The sequence below is a fragment of the Leguminivora glycinivorella genome, chromosome 8, assembly GCF_023078275.1.
Source record: "Leguminivora glycinivorella isolate SPB_JAAS2020 chromosome 8, LegGlyc_1.1, whole genome shotgun sequence".
Classification (NCBI taxonomy): Eukaryota; Metazoa; Arthropoda; class Insecta; order Lepidoptera; family Tortricidae; genus Leguminivora; species Leguminivora glycinivorella.
The window spans coordinates 12977252-12995840 of record NC_062978.1 but is presented as its reverse complement, the minus strand read 5'-3'; the positions used below and the strand labels follow the sequence as shown (position 1 = coordinate 12995840).

General features: G+C 33.7%; 1 protein-coding gene across 1 annotated transcript; it reads left to right on the top strand.

Moving 5' to 3' along the window:
• The first annotated feature begins 5803 nt into the window (after nt 1-5803).
• Nucleotides 5804-6570, top strand: LOC125228461. Its single transcript, XM_048133020.1, has 2 exons — nt 5804-6079; nt 6160-6570. Exons 1-2 carry the CDS (start codon nt 5863-5865, stop codon nt 6279-6281), a joined length of 339 nt encoding a protein of 112 aa, XP_047988977.1. The 5' UTR covers nt 5804-5862; the 3' UTR covers nt 6282-6570.
• Nucleotides 6571-18589: the final 12019 nt, after the last annotated feature.

The following is an 18589-nucleotide window of genomic DNA, read 5'->3' as shown; positions in this document are numbered from 1 at the left end:
GGCCATGTGACAATCAGCTGCCCAAATCAGGATTTCCTGTATCTTGGGTCTGTTACAGAGTAAATAGGTCTTGACCTCGTCCAAGTTTGTTCGTCCAAATATTTACAACAGTAACAACTAAACAGTATAGGTAACTAATAGGGGTATGGTAATGAACTAAAATTTTATTTGGATATTAAATGATTTACTCCTAATATAGGTTTGAATCTACATGACTACTCAGAATAAACATGTACTCTCCGGCTGGATTACATTGTTAAAATCCAAAATACTACAGTTAGTGCTTTACATACAAATTCACAAATAATTGTTATTTTGGAATTTGTTATATACCTATATATAATTAAGCAGGATGAGGCAATTTTATTTGTATAAATTCACGACTGTATTTTCAAAAGGGAAGGGGTACATTTATGGTCTGCTCAAGAAATCTCAGTGCCACTTAGCAATTAACTGATTGATCAAAATCAAAATTGTGATAGATTGCCAGCCCATTGCTCGAGCCACAATCGAACCCATCCATAAATACTCCGCAGTCAACTTTTACGACACGACACTCACGAGAGGAAAAGGGTGGTGAATTTTTTCCCCATCACGACACTATGGAAGTTTACAAAATAATACTTATATGCTTTATTTACGGACTTAATAAAAAATTGTCATCATAATACTATAATGAATACTAAAATAACAGTTCAAGACTAGCGTGACAAAGATATCAAAATATTGATCGACCTCGCCTCTTCCGACCTCGAGACCGCAATAGAGCGTACTTATTTTGTCATCTATGTCACTAGGGTTACCAAAAGGGCTTGCAATCTCACTCGGACCGTTAGGTTCACTAATAAGTCAAGTGCGTGCACTGCGTGCCCAATGCCCATTGGCCATCTACTATGACAAACATTCTAGATTGATATGCATTGTATAATATGACGAAAACATTTTGAATCCGAAAAAAAAATTACATAGTATAAATATATAGTATAAAAATATATAGGCAAATTTTGTAAAATTGTTTGCAAAATTTTCCTATAAAACAAACTTCAGAAAAGTGTTCATTGTATTTTTTTACAAACTGTTGATACTCGTAGACAATGTACATAGTGATATTTTGTCCAATTATGGCATCAACTCTATTCAAGTGGCAATATTTTCCAAAGTAAGACGGGTTCTTAGATGATCGCGACAGTATTACTAACACACATTTTTTTTATATACCCTATATTTATTTAAGTCTCCAATTTTTTTGTTATAGATAATTGAAATCATGAAAAATGTCTTTTCTCAAACATGTAATGAAATATTGTCAGGTCGACTGTTCGCGTTTTTGACAGGTGGTAACTGTGAGGTAACGAGAGGGGGTGGGCGGCAACAACTGGAGTGGCCATACTGTACGATAGTATTATTTTTATACTGTGGTATTAGTAACTTTCTTTTTATAAATATTGTCCTTTATTTTTTTTTTATTTCATTGTATGTCTCCAATTTTTTCCCGGCCTCGTTATAGATAATTGAAATCATGAAAAATGTCTTTACAAAACTTCATATACTTTTACTACTCGTATAGAAAAATATAGTATGTATGGAACAGAATCGTAGTGTACCTATTCTCATAAGGGTTAAAATGTTCTACCAACTCAAAATATTATAAAACGAAACACAAATGATAGTCATATTCATGTCACATAATTTGAAACAGAAAAAAAAACGATGAACGCAAACCTCAATCATCATTACTTTGTCTGATTATCAAAAAACCCTTGTTATGGAAGTCGTTAATGGAAAGAATATACAAAAAAATCCCAACGTCAAATATAGCCATATTCGCAGCGATGCCATAATGGAATTTTAATGAGAATTTCAGCTGTTAGCTGTAATTTCTTTTTCTCTCTGAAATAAAAGAGAGGCATTTATTGGAATCGATAACAGAGCCTTCCCTTTCGAGATAATGCCGAGTCGTGACCTTATTTTATTGATTGCGCTCCCTTCTCGGGATTTTAATAGACTTTTATGATTGTCTGTAAGTCGTTAGACTTGGCATGTCAGGCATGTCGTGCAGTTAGGGGCAAAAATTTGTTCCTTTCTAAAGGGTTTTTCGCATTACTCTGGGTATCACTAGGCACTTTTAAAATGGGTCCATATTGGCTCATATAAAATTATTTGTTATAAATTTATTGTTTATACCGATTTGTGCTCCGAATGATCATTTCTCATAATTTTACTTATCATAATTTTGTTTCATTATTATCAATAGTACTACTATCACTGTTCATAATAATCATTTAGTCGAAAATTTTTAATCATAAATTCTATACAAATATTTAATTACATTCATAATTTTGTGTTTAAGAAAATCATTCATCTTAAAATTATTTAAAAAGTTTTGGGGAAGTTCTATGAAAAACTTATGCCATTTATAGAAGCGCGCTTGAAGCTTTTACAGTGACATATACAATTTACATTAAAAATTCGTTTCTGGTTCGCTCACGGTCAACCTAACACGCTCCTCCTCGCTACGCTCGTCGTCGCACCTAACTGGACTGTCACATGTGATGTCTGTTCTGTTAACAATAATATAACGATAAATTATATTACTCGCAATCGTTATGATCAATAAGTATATAAACATAAACATTAGTATAAAACGTATTTATGATGAATGACATTATGAACATAAGTCATTCGAAGTAACGATAGTTATTAACATAAAATTGTTATAAATAATGATCGTTATAATATAAAATTGTATGAGAAACATTTTCGGATTACCAATAATCTATATAACAATTTTATATGAACTTTGGCGCACCCTTTTAAAATTGCTTAGAAATCATGGTCAAATTAGTTCACGTAGTGTTCCATCGGATATATCAACACTATTTAATTGCCACTGCTGTCATTTTAGATCCATAGGTATTATTATGAAATATTTTTAAATAATACATATATATAGACATTCTTACAGACATTGACTGAGTCCCACGGTAAGCTCAAGAAGGCTTGTATTATGGGTACTCAGACAACGATATATATAATACTAGTTTTTGCCCGCGGCTCCGCTCGCGTTAAATTCGAAAATTGCGGAATGCTCCATATAAATTTCCATCCCCCATTTCAGAGAAGTGGGGGGACAGAAAGAGACAAAAAGTAGCCTATGCCACTCTCTATCCCTTTAAATAACTTCACTCAAAAATCACGTCAATTCTTCGCTCCGTTTTGCCGTGAAAGAAGGACAAACAAACAGACACAGATACTTTCCCATTTAAAATATTAGTATGGATACAAATACATACATCCATCTATGACTAAAGAATAAATATCTGTGCTCATCACACAAATTACCGGGATTCGAACCCGGGACCGCGGCGTAGCAGGCAGGGTCACTACCGACTATGCCAAACCGGTCATCATATTATTAAAGCTGATTTTTGACGTGTTTCAAAGTTAGAATCGGGCCGACTGTCATCGCAGTTACATTATATGAAGCTACAGTAACAGAATAGCATGATTTCATCGAATTGTAAATTGATCATGCCTAAGGAGCATTGTTGCAATAGCATTGTGCTGACAATGACAACATGAATTTTAAAATTCATTCAACATGTTACCACGAGTGGTGATGGTCCTTCTGTTATCAATTCTTACTCTTGAAGTTACTAAAATATCGTCTTTTAAAACACTAGATCAGCTACAGAAGAGTTATGACAATGCCCATAATGAGAGACGGAGTACTGTCGACGGTCTAGTGGGAAGGGCTGTGGACTTTATCTACTCGAACAAAACGGTGATGAGTTTGTTAGCGAAACAGTTGTGGGATATTGGATCTCATGCGATTGATGCAATCGTGGACGTAAAACGTAAGTATTTGTAATTATATCGGAATTGTTTCGACGGTAACAAACTTTATTTTCTCAGTCAAATCTTATCTTAATTAGTTTGCCACCAATCCGTATGCCTTTTAAATAGAATAGCCCGCATCGAACGAAAAGATGGACTGATTCATCAATATTTACTGTCCATAATGATGTAATTTTTTTTGGTATAACTTATTGAAACAAGAATTCAATTTTTTTTTTTCAGATGGAGATATTCATTAACACACTGCGCGGAGTTGTGTTTTTTTTTGTAATTATATTTAGAATACATATAATATAAGAAAACAAAGAAAAATTATATAAAATCAGGTAAACGAGGTCAACTTTGTTTAAATATTCAGATAAAATATGAAATGATTATAATTATATGTGGACACTCAGTCCACAAGGCATTTGTATCAATTTTTGAATATTTTGGACAGGTAGCCGTTTTTATTTTCAAAGTTGCACAACTTAAAAAAAATGTTTGTTTTAACGTTTAGAAGTTAATGTAATCATCATTTTCTTACAGTTATACGAAACTGTTTAAGTGTTTGTAAATATATATAAATATTAAAATTTGCAATAAATAACTCACCTTTACTATTTTTTTTTTGTACAACAACCAACATCCAATTGTCACTTTGATAATGACTGTAAGTATAAATGCTAGGCATCCGTTTTGACGGCACACATTTTTGTATAAAATAACTTCCCGTTTTTTTTTTTATAAGTATTCCCTGTTTTTTTAGAAATGTCGCACTGTCACTTACAATATAGTTTTACAAAGTAACCGCATTATAGTAGTTAGCGGAATGAAAACGAAATAAAAATTCACATTATTCAGCAAACTGCACACTCGCTCGTCTGCGTTTACAATGGCACTTGTCTTGTCCTTCGACGCATGTTTGTCATTGAATACTTAGTGTAAGAAATATTGCTTTTACGTCTCAAAATAAGAAACAGACTCCTATTGTGTGAAAAGAAAAAGCTAACATTACATAGTAGTAAGTAAGTCACATACCACTTTAAACCGAAGAAAAGTCCCTTTTCTGAGGAGATGTGAAAATATGTTTTTCTACTTGTCGACTGTAATCTGTCAATTAGGACACCACAGACTACTATAAGTGCTAACTTTTCAGTGTTGGATACTCTATGGCAGTTCCGACTCAATTATAATAAGCTCATTATAGTTGACTTTAGTTAACTGTAATAATTTCAAAACTAGAACTTCATACAATTTCTATATTAATTTGCGATACCTGGCAAATTTTCCTGCATCTGAAACACATTTTTTTTTATCTGTCGCGTTATCGGCCAATCAGAGACGGTTATTACAAACAATTGGTTGCTAGGTAATTCGATGTTCAATCAATCAATCAATCAATCAATCAATCATTTATTTGTGTTGATACAACGGTGAACGACTCTATTAACATTAATTTTAACTTGCATGAATGATGATATTTCCGTCCATTGATGATGAAGATGATGACTCGTAGAAAAAGTATTGTATACAATAGTGATATAATTAAGCTTTTCACTCTCGTACCGTACTATTAGGCCACTCAGCAAGCTTCGTGGCCTAAACATGGTACTCGACTGAAAAGCTTTATATTATATCACGATTGTATAAAATACTATCTTATATTACACATGACTACACCTAAGTACAGAGAAAAATCTAAACATCTTTTTCACCTAAGCCCATTCTGTAGATACTAACATCAGCGTCTATAAAACAACAACATCGGCGTCGTAGGCCATACAGATCATAAAATCAAGTGCGTTATAAAATAACATTATTATAAAAAAAAATCTCAAATTATTTTAATTTTTGGAAATACTCGTAGAAACAGATAGTGATAGGTATGTTCCCATGTCCATGTAGGTATAACAAACTGTATGCCTGTTATCGTCGAAGCATTTATCAACAAACAAAAGAACAATTGAAGACGGAGTTTTACCAGTGTATTTAATAGACGTACAAAGTCGAACAGCGACAATAATGATCGTCTCCAGTACAGCGATAGCTCTACTAATCATAATGGAAGTAATAGCTCAAAGGACATATTATGCCGAGCCTCCATCACCGCCTAAGATAGATTATAGACCGGACAAATGGTTAACCAGCACTGCAACAGATATGTGGTTTGGAAAGCAGACTTTTACAGATATTCTTGGACGAGATTTGAAAGAGTTGGTCAAACGAACTATTAGATTAGGTACCTACTAACTTTATTATCAATTTTTTATGTTTTTGTGATGTAATTATTTGTAATTAAACTATAATATAATTTTACAGGTCGGTCAACTACCAACCACATCTTGAAATACAGGCAGGTCAATAATACAATAAATTCAGCGCCGAAGGAGCTCATAAGCCAGATTTTGCAGAAAATGCGAGCAAATAATACGCAATTCTAACAGAAAAGGAAATACCATTTTGTCCGAGTTAAACAACCATTCATAAGTAATCCGGAGAAACTAAAGAAAAGAAGACAATTTTGTAAAATCAGTTACCGGCGGGACGACCCAGGTATCGCTGGGAGGACAATGAGGTGGCGGATCTGCGTCGACTTCAAGTCAGTGACTGGCAAGAGGCTGCGCAGAATCGGAACAGGTCCATATAACATATATTTTCTTTTTGTACATACATACATCAGAGTATGAATTCAGCGTGTCGTCGCAATGTCGTTCTACATACAACCGATGATAGTTTACAACACTATATTATACCAGCATAATGAAACAATTTCAGATAAGTAGTTTAATAATGTTAAATAAGTATAGATAAAAATAAATTTATAATTTAAAAGGTATTTTATTTACACGAATAATACAAAATTACTTCAAATATGCTGCTATTACTCATTTATGCAAACATATGAAACATAAGTTTCAAGTTATTGCTATTGGTACGTATTGAGTAAGTATTCATTTTCATTTCCCGTGCTTTAACAGAGAGAGAGAGAGATTCCCTTGAATGTAAAATACCGTAATGCCTACTTATTTATTTTTAAATAAATAACATTAATTTACTATACTTAATTAAAAGTGGTCCTTGAGAAACACTCGGAATAATAGTAGATTGTTATTCAAGGGAAGAAGCACCTATTCTTATCATTGGTAGTAAAATGTAAATTAAAAAGGGGACATACTTTTTACGACTTTGAGAGCTGATATCTCAAAAACCGTTCACTTTAAGAAAAATGTTTTTTAGAAAACTTTATATCATTTTAAAAGACCTTTCCATTGATACCCCACACGGGTATGTACATCGAAAAAAAAATTTTCATCCCTCAGTTACATGTATGGGGGCCCCACCCCAATTCTTTTTTTTACTATTTAGTGTCATAATTTTGTAGCGGTTCATACAACACATATTCCCATCAAATTTCATCACTGTAGTACTTATAGTTTCCGAGTAAATCGGCTGTGACAGACGGACAGACGGACAGACGGACAGACGGACAGACGGACATGACGAAACTATAAGGGTTCCGTTTTTGCCATTTTGGCTACGGAACCCTAAAAAAGACTGATAAAGCTCCACAGTATTTTTTGAGGGTCTTTTAATTAAAATTTTAGCTTAAAGTGTCTTTATTTATAAAGTGTCGAGATAAATAATATCAGAATGGAAATGGAAAATGTAGAATACTTTTTTGCTAAAATAAGATTTTTATTGTTTACATAAATGAAGTACTTTATACATATATAGGTGCTTGGAAGATGTCAATATTATACTTATAACTTATACTTATCACTTTCGGCACACTTAGAACAAAAACAATCCATTATCAGGCATTTTCACAGGCAGGTTTTCGTGTTTCGGAGAATGAGTAGGTAATGCAAAGTGCATTTCGAAAATTCATGTAATGGCATACTGGTACCTGTTACTGTGTGTGAACGCCAAGTTACCTAGACAACGATATAAGGTACAGCGGGGCAAATCCCGACTAGGGACAATTGTAACTGATCATTTTTTTCCATTATTACACTATTAAGTCGAGTTCCACATGTATCCAATCCACTGAAAACGCTTGCCATTTATAACCAGTGAACACTCTAATTAATAATGCAAACATTGTAAAACGTGGAAGAATATGAATCAGTTGCATTTGTCCCCCAGATGAAATTGACCCGCTGTACCTCAAGTAACTTTCATGGTGTTGGGACAAAAATATATTAAATTCATTTGATACATTATCATTCTTAATTTATGAATAAAATTCCAATACGGTATCAGTTTCATTTTCCCACACAGAAAGCAGACCAATATTATTTTCCCAGAAGGGAAAATACAAAAATATTTTTCAATAAATTTGCTCATTGCCAACTTATTACTTGAACAAGTATAGTCAACCTACTTTCGGAACATAATACTCGTATATGAAAACGAATCTAAGTAATCTATCCTTTACTTATAAAATGATTCGATAGAAGTTATTCAAGGTGTTTGCTATATTTTTTCGATCTTATTACAAATATTCTTGATATCCTTTTCCTTTTCATCTGGATATTCTTTTCATTTTTAAATAAAATAAAATAAAATCTAAGGTAGGCAAATTACCATCATACTTCGACAGTTCTCTTTTTAATGCTTTATTCATTCATTTCTGATACTCACTTTGTTGGATTCATCCGTTTCACTTAAGATTCGGTATTGAATGAATGTTTAATCTTCAAAATTTCGACTCCAAATCTTCAAAGAGATTACAATGAGCTAGGACTTGATGAGAATGCTTTAGTTCCCTTTTTGGTAACTAATAAATAATTTTCGGATCCCTCTCGAGAACGTCCCCTATATTGCAGCCTCGGGTGCCTCGTTTGATGTTTTAAAAGCTACTTCATAAGTGTTTGCTCCAACCGCATGATTAGAAGGCAGTTAGGGGGTGACGTGAAAGCAATCTAATAGGAGATGAATTTTAAATGACGTTATTGGACCTAATGACGTCTGGGATTTACAAAATGAGATTTTGCGTAGGTATTTTGGTTTGCCTTTTGGCATTTCATTTTACGATCACGTCGTAAAAAGTCGTCACTAAATTTACACACAATACCTCTACACAGGTTTTATATCACAAATATTTATTTTACCTCAAAATGTTATAAAATAACAACCCGTTCAATAACATAATCCTAAAATAATTACTCATGCTATGCCAAATTACCTTTGAAATAAACTTCATTTTGACCGGAGCCTGAGAGGGCGGCGCTTTGAGAATTTTTCGTGCAAAGCGAGGGTAGTCCTTAATGAGCGCACTTGAAAACAAAGCTTCAGGTACTAGCAGTTTGGTTCATATGGTAGGGTGACAACAATTTTAGAAAATCAGGAAACAATTTAAAACTTTCAAAACCTAAAATTAATGGACATTTATTCAAATTTATTTAAATTAATAAAATTGTAATTAAGTAATATATAGACACAAATTGTTTGTTTACTTTTTATAGGATATTTATAAATCCGGCTGTTTAATATTTCTTTGTTTATTTTACTCGCATATTTTTCTTTACGTACAAACGAAACCTTATTTGTAAACTGTCTTTGTATCCAGGATGGCAATAAAAAACAGTTAATACTTTCACAACATGTTTTATATTTATTTAAGTAGTTGCCATTGATACAAGTGAAAGCTGGAATTAGGATCCTAAAATGGAATTACAAACAATTATTCATTAATGGTTACTATAAATAAGTAAATTAGCTAACAATAGCTTGCGCTACGACAGAAAAGCGTTTTGTATCCTCTTCCATAATTATTGTGACAGCAATAGTCATATTAGCTATGTATGCATCCTTAACCACCGACTAAGTATCACCAATAACTGCAATAACAACTCTTCTTTCCTTTCCAGTTCATTGTCATTTATAATATGTAGGTATATGTTTTTTTTAATATATGGGCTTAGCAAATAGTAACGAATAAAGTTAACATATAATTATAAGTTATCTACCATCTATACTGGGTGGGCCCTGTAACAAAAGCAAAAAATAAACTGTAGGCTATACGCGGGAATTTTCCGCAACAATGGAGCTTACTCGACGTGATTTTCGTGTTATGATATATTATGACTTTAAAAAAGGTTTAACACCTCAAGAGTGTTTTGAACTTTTAGTCTCGACTTTTGGAGAGTCTGCGTGTTCACGTGCAACTGTTTTCAATTGGTTTGCTGAATTTAAAAGAGCACGGAAGAGCTTTGAAGATGAGGCGAAGACCGGACGGCCGCCAACCGCAGTCACTGAAGAAAATGTAAAGACTGTGGAAAAAAATATTCGTGCGAACCGACGAATTACATATGTAGAGCTCGAGCGTGAACTGGGCATTGGATCAGCAGCATTGCAAACTATAATTCATAGTAAACTGTCTCTTCATAAGCGTTGTTCAAGATGGGTGCCGCACAAGCTCACCGATTTACAGAAAGACCGTCGCGTGGATTGGTGCAAATTTATGATAGATAAATTCGACGCAGACGAGAACAAAAACGTATATGATATACTTACAGGTGACGTACTCCTTATACTGACCAACATTTTGATCAGCGACTTTTAAAAATAACTTGTATTTTGATTTTTATCACCCTTAAAAGTTTTTCCTAAGTGTGTGTGTAAAGTATGACAGACAACGTTAATAACAACAATAATTTCGTACATTCAAACTAATATTAATTTAGTATGAAAAATTTAAAAATGAAACACTTCATGATTTTTAAAAGTTGCTGAATTAATGTTAGTTAGTTTAAGGAGTACAGCCTACAGTTAAAATTTTTGCTTTTGTTAGTAACCCACCCTGCACTGTAAGGATATAAAAATAACAAGAGGTTCTCAATTTGTACACGTAATACATTTTATGACAGAAGCAAGTACCTTCTTAAAATATTATAAGAATATCAATTTCAATATCATTAAGGACCAGTTGCATCAACCACATTTTGACAGACACATCATCGTCACACAGCAAATATCTATGGAACTTTCTATACAATAAAACTTAACGAACGGTTTAACTGTGACAGACGGTTTGATGCAACCGGCCCTCAAACTTCCATAGACACAAATGATTTTTCTGGATCCCAGTTCGTTGCGCCGTGTAGATCATTTTACTTATAATCTTAATAAAGAAAATGTGCTCTTAGTTTTCCTCTCTAACTGACCAACGAATCAAAACATTACTTTTCAATTACGTTTCACTTGTTTAATCACAATATCTTTCTTTTTAACTTTATTACTCTTCTTCCATCTGAAAGGTGAGAGTTCTGCAATTTTTTTAAACATATCTCCCACCACATTTAAAATTTTATTTCTTCCATTATATATATCGGCAATGTGATCCCAAATAGTTAGATCTGGATTTTGTTTCGGGTCGAGTACTTGTAACTGCTCGGTTCCAACGTCAAAAATTACTAGAAAAACTATGGTAGTGATTTCAGTAAGTTTCATAGTGTTCAGATTATGCGTTCAACCGGAATAGTTATAAAGCAGTGGTTGATTTATATTTTGCTTTTTATTTTGAGATCATGAACATTGACCATAAGTATTTATAATCTTGATTTCCACAAAACTTATTTATTTTTTACATGACTATGGAACGACCGAATTGCTAAACTGTACGGACTGGAAAATGCATGTTTTGATACCTCGTAAAATACTTTCGCATTGAGGATGCATAAATCAAATATTATTGCGGAAACTTTTCATGAAACAAACAAGGAAATAATACTTAAACGCTGTATGTTCTTTCAAGAACTATTCAAGGTTAACACAGTGCACAGGTTAGGTAAAATGAGTCCAGTTGCAGGAACCGTGATTATTTTTCTTCTAGTCACAAGCCAAGTGAGGACGGCGTATAGAGAACCTATACGCAAAGTGATCACCAATAAAGCATTAGATGTATTGATTAAAGATAGATCTTTGGCGGATATCTTACTGTCAGAGTTCCAATTATTCTGGGATGGACTTTTAAAGAGGAAAGGTACAAGTACATATTTTACCTATATATTTTTCATTTTGTTCTTGGAATATTGTAGACTATCTTTTTTTCCTTATCTTACCCGGAACGGAATTATCTGAAGAATACGATATAGGTGAAGATACACTATTCATATTGGTCGCAATGCCACCGTTGGACTTTTTGCCTCATGATTTTTTTTTCTCTGCGTATTTCTCTCTATTGTCATGAAAAATTGTGTGTAGCTCTGGAGGTAAGAATATTGCAAACTTGAGTATTTAATTCATTCCAGCCTACGCTTGTTGTGAATCAACACACTCGTTTGCAAAATTCCCCTTACCTTTCATGTTGCACAATGCAAAATGTACTATACTTGATTTTCGAATTTAACACTTAAACACCTCATATTATTTAGATCGTGTTTTGTTTTCATTTACAGATCGATCGACGTTTGAAAATGTTACAGAAAAAGTACAAAATAGTAATAGTATACAAGCAATGCCAACTATAAATAAATTGAATTAGATGTAACTTTGGGTATCTTTCAACACACGTCCCTTAGGAACTGACTACTAAAAAACGTCACCGAGACACAAATCTAACTCTTAATGAAAATTTCTTCATGGCATTTGTAAAAACAAAGAGTGGCAATCATATTTTATAAGTGAACATAATAACATTCCGTTACTTATTTTATTAATTTCTTTATGTCACTGCATGCACGAGTATTGAAGGAATCGTATTTACATGCCTCTCGTAAGATTCAGTAGCTCAGTTGGTTATACGTGCTGTTGTCCCGATAGTCGCAAGTCGAAAATGGCATAATTTTCATTTTTTTTTATAATATTAACAATACTGATTGAGAAACTGTCCAACCAGTGAGTAAAAACATAGTCAACCTATGCGCCGCGCTTGTTGTCTTTGATATTTGAAGCGCACTCTATGAGGCTCACAGAGATCTTGATGTTCGATGTTTTAAACTCAGCGTTATTTTTGCAAATTTATTAACTTTTTAGCTAGGTACTACAATAATGCTTATATTTTGAAATATTTATAATTACAACGAAAACACACTAATTACTCGTATCTATTTGGCACATGTTTCAGTTCTTTATTGTAGGTACAAAAAAAGCTTTTAGAAATCGAGGAAACGGACGTGAAAAATATTAAAGTAAAATTTTTGTCCCTTTTTTATTTACGTGCCAGCAACTGACAATACATGGTTGAATTTGGTGCTAAGCCAAATCTTAAAAGCGTCAACACACAGTCGAATCAAACTTACCTAATGCCTACCCTGGTGCGGTTCAGTAATGAAGAATTCTATAAGAAAACCTCAAAACCTCAAATTCATTATGTTATATTGATGATTTTGTCCTAATTAAGTTGATTTATAATTTCATGTAAGTACATTTTTCTTCCGTTTATAAACGCGTTTCGTTTATTCCGCTATGTATAAGTATTTAAAAAATGGAAATTATTAGTAAACATGAAAATTATATTACTTACCATTGAGATTCCATAATACAAACACAAACAAATAGAACAACAGTGGGACTAGGCACAATGAAATCAGTGTCTGGTGTTGCAATAGCTTACTTTTATTTTAGTGTTATTGCGGTATCATCCGAGCTGCACAGCACCTGCTCCTGATAGGGTTAAATACATACGGCTGGTTATACCAGCGAGCATTATTTGAGTAAATACGGGTACCACACCAATTGAATGATCTGTCTAGGGTTCTCTCCTCCAAAGGAAGGAGGTACCTTCCTTCCTTTGGAGGAACCTTCGAGGAACGTTTGTGAACCTTCGGGTTACAAACAGATTAAGTATTTGATTTAACATGATGAATTCTGTAACTAAGTTATATTAATATCTAGTTTAACAGTCAAAAGCACGATTCTCACAGGAATTATGTAGTTAAACATGGAGAATGTTTGCGGTAAATTTAGGATAGGTATAACACAGTGCGTAAGTTAGTATTCCGAACTGGATGGACGAATGGTCTCGTACGCTTGTCACTGAAAGCCGCAGGCGTTAGCGTTCTATAGGGGAAGCCCGTGGTTGATGGAGTGTACGAGTAGGTATTTACGTAAGTGCGTTTTCACATTATCCGATCCGATATCGGATGTCGGACCGATATCCCATACATTACAGGCGCCATCTTGGATTTTTTCCATTGAAATCTTTCCGACATCCGATATCGGATCGGATAATGTGAAAACGGCCTAAGGATACCAAATAATTTTCATATTTTTGAGTCTGTTTTGGCTTTAGATATCGATTTAAGAAGAGTAACATACAAGCTGCATGGTTTCGAAATGCGGAAAACTAGGTTTATGATAAAGTACTATATATACTAAGTACTATAAAGTACTGCGGCTTACGCTCGGTGTTTTCCATTTACATCCCCTATGTTTCTCACAAATCCGACTCGTAGCTTGTCCCATTGCAGCTTTGTCCTACGCACAGTAGCATAAACCTACGTTGAACCTGGATTTTTGCGGGCTCCGTGCTATAATGTTCTTCGTTTCAGATGCTTAGATGTTCTTTATGTTCTAGGTTTAAACTTGCTTTCAAAATATATGACGGCGTACAGCGGCTCTGGATTTGTGAAGAAAGATGCAGTTCTCTTCAGTTAGTACATACATATAAAAGTAGGTAGGATTATAGGTATTTTGGACCTAATTACGAAAATAATATTCTACTGCATTATAGCGTTATTCATAAACGATTTATAATATGTGTGATATTGATTTTCCTGCGCGTTTGGGAAAGAAGGTTAAAACATAATTTAACCAATCCAGCCAGGCAAGTATGGTCGCGCGATAAATGATAAAACATCTGGCCGTCCCTATCGCACTTACAAATAGTGCGATAGGAACGGCCTGAAGTTTTATCATTTATCGCGCTACCATGCTTGCCTGCCAGGTTCATATTTTTAGGGTTCCGTACCAAAAAGGTACAACAGGAACCCTTATGGTGCGACTCTGTCCGTCTGTCTGTCCGTCTGTCACATTCCTAAATATCTCGAGAACTACTAATGCTATCAACTTGAAATTTGGAAAAGTTGTGAACATTGTGAACCTCTACAAATAGAAGGTATAATTTTTTTTAATTTATTTATTTTAATTGTAGAAAATGGCCAAAATGAAAGGGGGGCAAACTAAAAATTTCAAGTTACTAGGTCAAGTGGGGTATCGTTAGAAAGAGCTCAAATTGAACGTAAATAACCTATTTTTTATAATTTTTTTGTTGTGGAAAAAAAAAGAATTTTAAAGGAAAATTAAAAAAAAAAATACAGTTCCCCCCCCCTTATCTCCGAAGTTACACCAACGACAAATTATGAAAATTTTAGGAAACATTGGTTTTATGCTAAATATTACAGGAAAAATATAATCGTGTTTGTATCTTGAAAACTTTTTTTTTAATTCACAAAAAACTTTTCAGATTTTTACTTTTAATTTACCCACCTTTGCGGATGTATAAAGGCTTCAAATTAATACGAGATGTTACGTATTGTAAGAAGATGATTCTTTCCAATAAAGTAAAAATTGTTTAAATCGGTTAACATTATAAAGAATAATCCCTGAAAAACCAACATACTATGGTCGCGCAAATTAGTTAGCGAATTCACCGAGAGATGGCGCTATACACAATAATGCTCATTAGTACCTATACTTTTGTCTTCTAGTCAAGTCGTTAGAGTTATGTGAAAATATGGATTATTTTAACTGGGGAGTTTGAAAGTTTGTACGGAACCCTCGGTGGGCGAGTCCGACTCGCACGTGACCGGTTTTTTTTTTATAATTAGATTAGTAGTAGATTAGCGAGTAGACACCTACTGATTTCAAGACCAAATTAAGTAAATTACCGAATTATTTATTAGATGTATCACTAAATCCAGTACTTAAATTAATTACATGCTTACATTATGATTCTACGAATAGTTAAGTTTCATATATCGTTTGAACATGAGTGGCGACTAAATAATTTGGTTCGGCTAAGCAAAATGTAGCGTTTGTTGACATAAATTACTTAGAATTTCTAGGTAAAATCATTCAGTAGTTACCTGCTGATAACAGGGATAGTTAATGAATTGTGCGGCATTGATTCATCTGACTCACAAGAAATTATTCAAATATAGTTGTTGATACGTAATGGTTGATATAATTTTAAGCGGAATGAGCAAACACAGACGATGATTTGCTTAACAAAGGTTTATTGTCTTTTACAATGTTTCAAGCCCTATTGTTGGGAATATTCGTACTTCAGAAAGCTACAAGGATCTTTGTGTTTCGATCTGTAAATAAAATGTAAGTAGGTTTACACGTTCATAAGCCTTTTTAAAATCCGTTTATTTAAGATGTTTATGACCTTGTACCGATTTGGTTTGTAGGTATATGTATTGTAGAAGTATTGTTTTAAAAATGTTTGTTGTTAACTATTAACTAAGACTAAAAACTTTCATAAGCACACAATAATGAAACAAAAATACCTACTTACACAAGGTGGGTTGCATAGATTTGGAAAATGTTAAATAATATAATAAAATTGACTTACATTTACCCAAGGTTGGAATCGAACCAGGTGTAGCGTTCTTTTGCTGCTCACATTTTGTGCTACTGTCCTCATAAACAATACATGTCTCTCTCCTTTATTGTTCTAGCTATTTATTTCTTTATTAGATATTTACGAGTTTTGTTTGGTGACTAGCCGATCGATTGAATATCTCTACAAAGAGGTTAATAAGTAAGTAAGTAAACACTTTATTGTACAATAAAATAATACAGCACATAATATTTAACATAAAAAGTTTTAGTACAAAGGCGAACTTATACATATGTATTATTTTACGTTTATAGACATCATACAATTTCAGTTTTTACATTCAGTTATTTTAATTCGGATGGACAAATTTTACCATGGTGTAATAAACTATCCTGTTTAATAGACCACGGCAAAAAAAAATCTGGCCTAGACAAGTGTTTAAGTATTATCTTTCTTTTTTGACTGAAAATTTGGGGTTTGTTTTACATCGAACAAACAAAAACAATTTAGAAACTAACATTTCCTCTCTAAGCGAGAGTGGTCATACGAAACGCCATATATTACGTGTAGGGAAGACGTAAAGGGTGCAATGCCGTAATATTTCTTCATTATCCGACCCAGAGACCAGAGACTCGGCACTCAGGCACTAAGAACTGCAATTACTGGAGTGCTTGAAGCCACTATTTTCTAAGCTAAGTCAAATACGAAAATAGTAGGTAATATAAATTTTGCAGACTGACGTCTTGCAGTGCGCGTTTATTGAAACAGAGCGCAGATACTAGCGGCATTATTTATTATTTTGCTAAATAATAGCACAGAATATATAATAGTACAAGTACAGAAGGCCCACTGCTTTGATGTTCACGAAATGCCGCCTTTTAAATGCCTACAAAATTCTAACAAAGAAACGAGCCGCACGTGCGCAGCGTCGGACGATAGGGTTTCCTATGGATTCGATTTAAAACTCAGATAAAATGTTATACTATTATATTCAAGTCTTGTATACTTTCTGGGTATATACATAAAAATATATAAATACTGTGTTTAAGTCTTAACATCACAAGCCTTATTGAACTTTTCCGTGGGACTTAATCAATAGTAGGTAGATCTGTGTAATATTGTCCTATTTTATTCATGATTTTTTATCTAAGCATTATTAACCATTCACACGCGGACATCGTATTCATCCTTAAATAAACTCGCGATGTAAAGTAACAATAGAAAGTGCAAACCTGCGTTTCGTGAGAACGCGCGCCACCCCTGATTAGGCCGCGAACTCGCGGCCGCCAGCATGTACTTGTAGCGCGGCGATAGAATCGCGGAGTGAGCCACCCCTGATAATAGTAAGCTTTAGAAGGTTGTTGATATAACGGGCATATGATATACATACAGGATAATATCGATAAAGAGAATTGGCTTGCTTCGAGGTGGAGTGATCGGGATCACAAGATCTTCACATGCTCTTCAATGCAACGCTAACCATTTTGAGTTGATTAATAGGATAAATTTAGAAATAAAGTATTAGATAAGACTCTTAAAATAGTATTTTATACAATCGTGATATAATACAAATAACTTAATTATATCACTATTGTATACAATACTTTTTCTATGAGTCATCATCTTCATCATCAATGGACGAAGAATATCATCTTTCAGGTTAAATTTAATGTTAATAGTGTCGTTCACCGTTGTATCAACATCGAATTACCTGGCAACCAATTGTTTGTAATAACCGTCTCTGATTGGTCGATAACGCGATAGATAAAAAAAATGTGTTTCAGATGCAGAAAAATTTGCCAGGTATCGCAAATTAGTATAGAACTTGTATGAAGTTCTATTTTTGAAATATTTTCAGTTAACTAAAGTGAAGTGTAATGAAATATTATAGTTGACTAAGTGTCAAAGACTATCCGACACTGAAAAGTCAGCACTTATAGTTTAGTCTGTGGTGTCCTAATTGACAGATTAAAGTTGACGAGTAGAAAAAAAGATTTATACCATGTCTCACTCTAGCTTATATCGTATTTCAGAAAGATCAGTCATCACACGAAAACATTCATCATCATCATCCTCCGTGCCTCCATCCATCATTTGCCACGGCTCATGGGAGCCTGGGGTCCGCTTTGATAGCTAATCCCAAGATTTGGCATAGGCACTAGTTTTACGAAAGCGACTGCCATCTACCTTCCAACCCGGATGGTAACTAGACCTTGTTGGAATTAGTCCGGTTTCCTC